Source organism: Euwallacea similis, chromosome 35 (assembly GCF_039881205.1).
Source record: "Euwallacea similis isolate ESF13 chromosome 35, ESF131.1, whole genome shotgun sequence".
In the NCBI taxonomy this organism is placed as follows: domain Eukaryota; kingdom Metazoa; phylum Arthropoda; class Insecta; order Coleoptera; family Curculionidae; genus Euwallacea; species Euwallacea similis.
Genome location: NC_089643.1, coordinates 39,698 through 45,299, shown reverse-complemented (window position 1 = coordinate 45,299; position 5,602 = coordinate 39,698). Strand labels below are relative to the sequence as shown.

Sequence of the window (5,602 nt, the reverse complement as noted above, 5' to 3'; positions counted from 1 at the left end):
GACATAAATAATGCTGTTTAAGTTAGAATCTATGGTTTATTGCCTTCCTCCATGCAAATCCGCTCATCTTATGAAATGTTGATATCACGAAACAATGATCGATTAGGAGGGTATTCTGTTTAATTTAATTCGAATAATCTGATCTATGGAGCAAACTGTGCTTGAGTCATTGAATAATGCCTGGTTGCATCTTCAGCGCTTTAAGGAGGCTTAAAATAAGCATCTAAGATCGAAGATTTTACGAGCTTAAATTTAAGTACTGTCGACTAAATGCTGCGAAATAAATTTAAATTGCAAATTGCTATCAATTTTTATAAATTGTTTGCTGCTTGCTCTTGATATGTTTTCTTGTTTTGACACTATGATTTTATGTGTATGTTGTTGTGTTGCTCTATTACCCCAACACTAAGCCAAAGACGGGAACAACAGAGTTTATAAATCCAGGTTAAATATGGTCAATAGGTAGCATTAGTCGACTTTAAGGATGTCACGTTAAATTGCGAATAAGGGCAAAAACTAGTTTATGTATTCAGACAATTTAATTTCTGGTATGACACAGATTTAAAAAACACAGGCACAGCAGTTGACGAACACACTGCAAGGAAAAACTAAAAACTTCATAAAATTTAAAGACGAGTTATTGCTAATTAGCCAGTAAATTGATTGACTTTATCAGCAACTTCCAAAGAAGTTACACGTTTAAGAAGGTACATACCTTCACATACATCTGTATGTATCATACATGAGTATGGGCTAAGTAAAATGAATAAAGGGTCATTTGTTTCAGGTTTAAATATTCATCATTTGGTATTAATATAGTGATTATAAGTTTGATATATATGCAATTTGACCGGTAGTTAACTTACGATACAGACATGTCGATTACATTATTGAAATTCATTCGAGCTTCTGACCAGAAATTGAAAAGCTTTCGTACGAAGCTGAATAACTGTTAAAGAACAATGTAATAGATAGATATACATACATATGTGTGTACTGTCACCGTTTGCTTGGCCGCAACTTAGTATTAGCTGCTAGTATTAGTATTATTGCTGAGAATTAGGTGCTGAGCACTTCGTATACTGCGCCCGTACCGTACGGACGTTTTAGCTGTAGGACATACAAAGAGGAGCAAAACGCATAATCACGGTGTTACATTAAAATAATAATTCAAAGATAAGTGTAGGGATGTCGTAGGACGTTAAATTAATCGATTATATTTTTGGATATTTCTTGGTAGATTATCAACATACATGGTGGGTGAATTAGAATTGAATGTTTTTATTTTAATTAGTAAACTCTTTTTCAAATTTTAACTGTTTTAGAAATATCCATATAAAATACGGCACTTTTAGTATTTTCGGCAGTGGTAGTTTCTAGACTGTTTGAGTTATGGCAGAACGACTTGCACTGTCCTACCTTAGGTTTTTAAGGTCAATAAAAGTACCAAATTTAACATGTCAGAGATTTGTAAAAAAATTTTACTCATGTCAAAATTGGAAATTCGATGTGTCTTTCAAAATTAAGATAAACATGTAAAAACTATTTTGTCGTGGCCTAAACTATTCGGAAATTATGACTTTTAAAAGAGCATAAAATGCCATATTTCAAGCATTGATGTTTCGAAAACGGTTAAATTTCGGAATAGGGTGCGCTACATAAAGTATTAGAATTTAATGGCAAATCCAAAAATGTGAAAATATACAGCAGTTTTCATTTTAAATAAAAAAAGGCGAATTCTAATGCGCTTTTTATTAAAAATCAGACATATCACTGCTATACCTAAATCATCTTTCAAGATTCCAAACAAAATTCCCTAGAATTAACTTCTGTAGTCTTCACAACGTTTCCACTTTCGTCCAGGTCTTCTATAGTAATTATAATATCGGGCCCATCGGTATTTTTCCCAAGTTTCGCTGACTTTACGTCAAAAATTTTCTTCGAATCTTCCTGTTGAACGGTCAACTTATACTCCCCACCAGTGTCCTTGTCGCAGCTAACATGGTAAGTAACAGCACTGGGGTGTTTTGTTGCAGGCATAGATTCGCTTCTAATCATTTCTTCTGTGACTTCGAGACTTTCATATCGTACTGTTTGTAAGCGATGGACCCCATCTGCATCTTTGCGGTATCTGCAAGTCTTCATTGATTAACAAGACCTCTAAAAAAAAATCTTAAGACCTAAAACGACAATGTCCTGATGGCCAGTGGAATTTGTGGCGTTTCATTAAGTGATGAGTTAGATAGTCACCTCGCTTAAACTGAGTCTTGCAGACTTCACATTCATATGAAACTTCAGAATCCTACACAAAAATCCACGGTATATGTACCACAAAAATTAAATTTCAATTGCGTTACCAATCCATGTACTTTATTCATGTGACTTCTCAATCCGACTTTGCTCTTACAGCCAAACTCGCACTGATCGCACTTAAAAGGCTTTTCTTGATGGGTCAATAAATGAGTTGTTAAGTTACACTTTGCGACAAACCTGTAAGATTATTTTAAGCACAAAGCTGTCAAAACAAAAATCTTCACATACGATTTGCTGCAATGAGGACAGTTAAAAGGACGCACGTTCATGTGTCTATATCGGTAATGTTTAGCCAACATTGAAGGTTTGGGCAAGGTCATGTCGCACATTGTGCACTTATATTGGTTTATGTGTGATCTCATGTGATCGCTCAACAGACGCTCAACTGAGAAAAGTTTGAGGCATTGGGAACATTGATAACTTCGCACTAAAATAAAATTTTTAGTATTCAGCGCACTTATGGTACAAAAATTTTCAAATTCTAAAAATTAGGGATCCCCTAATAAAATGACTCATAGTCTCAATTTCAGATTGATCCTTAAAAGTTTTGTAAAAAGATTTGTAGTTAATCTACATACTGTCAGTTTTAAGTTGGCGTTTCCTATGATCCGAAAAGCACGTTTTTGATGCAAAAAGTGCCATACATTTGGGACAAGCAATAAGTCTTTCTTTAGTGTGAACTCTCAAGTGATCTGCTAATTTGTAGCGAGTTGGATACTTGCCACCACAACCTGCATTTTATTTCAATTTGTGAGACTTATATTATCACAAATAGAACAAAGCATCATAAATAAACTAGGGAAACAAATTTACTTACCACTCCACTGACAAGGAATAACCTCTGAGGAACCTCGTTTTTTCCCTGTAGGTGCAGCCAAAACATGGCACTGCATATGACTAAAAAAATCTTGAATTGTGTTATAAGTTTGGTTATCACATTCTTCCCATTCACATGTGTAACCCAAATATGGGATATCAATGGAATAGCTTGCTTTTAAAGAGCATGCAGGAAGATAGTTTCTATTCAAAACATTTTCCCCTATATTGATGAGTTTGGAGATGTATGTATGATAGGAAAGATGCCTGAGGAGCATTTCAAATGTTGGAATGTTGTCTGGATTGGGGCAATGCGCCCATTGACATTTTGGTTCTAAAAAAATAGTTTTGTTGGTTTTAATTAAGTTTCAGTGATTTAAAAGCTGGCTAGAAATGTTTCTCTTTTGTGTTGATTCATATATAGTTACTTATACTATTTGAAAATATTTCTTTACAACACACCACACATACCTTCAGCTCCTTTAACATGACACTCTAAATGCTCCTGAAGTTTAACCATATCAGAGAAAACATCACCACAAACACCCCATAAGCACTTCAAAGCCAAAACTTCATTTTTATGATGTATTCTATCAACACTTGTCCTTTGCCTCTTCACTGAATCTTCCTTTACATCATCATCAATCACAAGCTCAGATTCTGAAGGCGAAGAGTCTTCGTCTTCAGAAAACCTATAGGTTTTAAATTTGCATTTCTTCTTCCTTTTTTTGGTTACTACATTTTTGAATACAGCCAAAGTTTTTGTCTTGGTTCCTTCAAGGTTTTCATCCATGCTATTTCTCAATATATGTTTGCAAAGTTAAAAAGTCAGTTTGGATGCAATATAGAGGCACAATTGATGCGTCATTTATAGTAGTAGAGTCTTGCTCTATCCAAAGAAAGTTCTAATAAATATATTAAACCATATTTTAGTAGGGAAAACCACACCTAGTAGTTTCTTACCTGATAAGAAGGATTTTCATTAAATTCTAAACTCGACACATTAGTAGTTTCAAGCTGAATACTGAAAGTACTTTCAGGATTTTTAATATCCTGCAAATATACTTGACATGAGTGCAGTTTAAGCATAAATGTTTTCAATGCAGATTCTAACTCAACTAAAAATGTGTCACTGAAAATAAATATTTAACAATTGCCTTTAAATATCAAATACTATACTGAGTGCTCACTTAACAGATTTCCCTTGCATTTGTACTAAATCAAACACAAATCTTTCCAATACATTTCCATCAAGTTCGAAGCAGAGAAAAACTCTTTTCAATTGGTTTTTGCGAACGTGGAACTCCACTGCTTTGAGACATTCAGAAATGTACTGTACTACCTCAGGGTGAATAGCCTGGTACACAGTCACCCCGTATTTTTTTTTTGGGCTGTAAATTGATCGTGGATAAATGTTTCGGGAGTAAAGAATGTTGTGTACTGCCACTTCCAGGAATTCTAGAAAAATATCAGGTGCACCTATAAAGGAGAAAACTGGAGATAAATGTCAAGGGGTTGTTTTGGAAGGTTTTACCAGGTTGGATTTGGTTTGAACTCATGAAACTATTTAAAATAATTTTTTGTTTTTAATAGGAAAATTGTCGTTTTCATTGAAAAACTTTAATAATTTAAAAAAAATTTTCTATAGCTGAACTCAATTTACTAGTTTCTGAACTATTTCATAAAATAAAATTCGTTTCTGTCTCCTGACAACACTAACACTGTTGGAACAGAGCATAGAGACTTTCTTAAATTACAGAGATAAGCTTAACCATGAGTTTCAAATCGCATACCGGTGACAGCGACCGTATGGTCACCGGTTGCTTTTACTAGAGTCTCATAAAGCAACATTTGTATACATTCTTAACAATGTTGACATGGCACGAACTAATTGCCCTACCTCAAAATCTAAGGCAAATTTGTAGCATTACTGGTTCCGGTACAGCAAGAGCAAAAGGCAAGAACCTGCAATCGTGATCTATCGAAACGAAAATACTTTTTTGTTAATTTGAGGGAAAACAAAATTAGGTTATATTTACAGAGCACTTATTAAATTTAGCACAATTTAAACCGATTTAAACTGGTTATGAGCTTCGGCTTGAAAACTTGAAAGTTATTGCGTTATGTATAGAAAATCACCTTTACCTTGCTGGAGGCAGGTTTTGGCCTCAAACACACCGGCTAAGTTTAAAGAATCATGGACAGAGTTCCCTCTAGAGTCTGAATACTTTTAAACTTTATGAAAAATCAACTGGAAACGTTCTAAAGTACATTTTTTCGTTTCATTAAGAGGTTGTGGAAAAAATTATGTTTAAACTGCAAACAAGCATTGTTATCAATTGTAAAATCTTAAATATTCAAAATGAAGTTTATTGTTTTTTAAAAAGGAATAAAGTTGCTTTCAAATTACAATCTAACACTTACAAAAACAATTTGGTCGTATTTATTACGCCAGATTTATTTTTCGTCCACA

At 33.9% G+C, this 5,602-nt stretch overlaps 1 protein-coding gene across 2 annotated transcripts; it reads right to left on the bottom strand.

Moving 5' to 3' along the window:
• Positions 1-1,753: 1,753 nt before the first annotated feature.
• LOC136418515 (histone H4 transcription factor-like) lies at positions 1,754-4,233 on the bottom strand. 2 transcript variants are annotated; one of them, XM_066404597.1, is made up of 8 exons: positions 4,093-4,233; positions 3,601-4,034; positions 3,131-3,463; positions 2,892-3,044; positions 2,542-2,740; positions 2,358-2,490; positions 2,181-2,302; positions 1,754-2,131 (listed from the first exon to the last, which is right to left on the bottom strand). In XM_066404597.1, exons 2-8 carry the CDS (start codon positions 3,920-3,922, stop codon positions 1,795-1,797), a joined length of 1,599 nt encoding a protein of 532 aa, XP_066260694.1. In that variant the 5' UTR covers positions 3,923-4,034; positions 4,093-4,233; the 3' UTR covers positions 1,754-1,794. The 2 variants fall into 2 exon arrangements, with proteins under 2 accessions (XP_066260694.1, XP_066260695.1); XM_066404598.1 differs by having other exon boundaries at positions 2,542-2,698.
• Positions 4,234-5,602: the final 1,369 nt, after the last annotated feature.

Excerpts from the sequence above, each read along its gene's own strand:
- LOC136418515 (XM_066404597.1), bottom strand. The coding sequence starts at position 3,922 with ATGGATGAAAACCTTGAAGGAACCAAGACAAAAACTTTGGCTGTATTC. Across the intron at positions 2,491-2,541 it reads TGTCCTCATTGCAGCAAATC|GTTTGTCGCAAAGTGTAACT; the intron begins GTATGTGAAGAT and ends ATAATCTTACAG. Across the intron at positions 2,303-2,357 it reads TGAATAAAGTACATGGATTG|GATTCTGAAGTTTCATATGA; the intron begins GTAACGCAATTG and ends ATTTTTGTGTAG.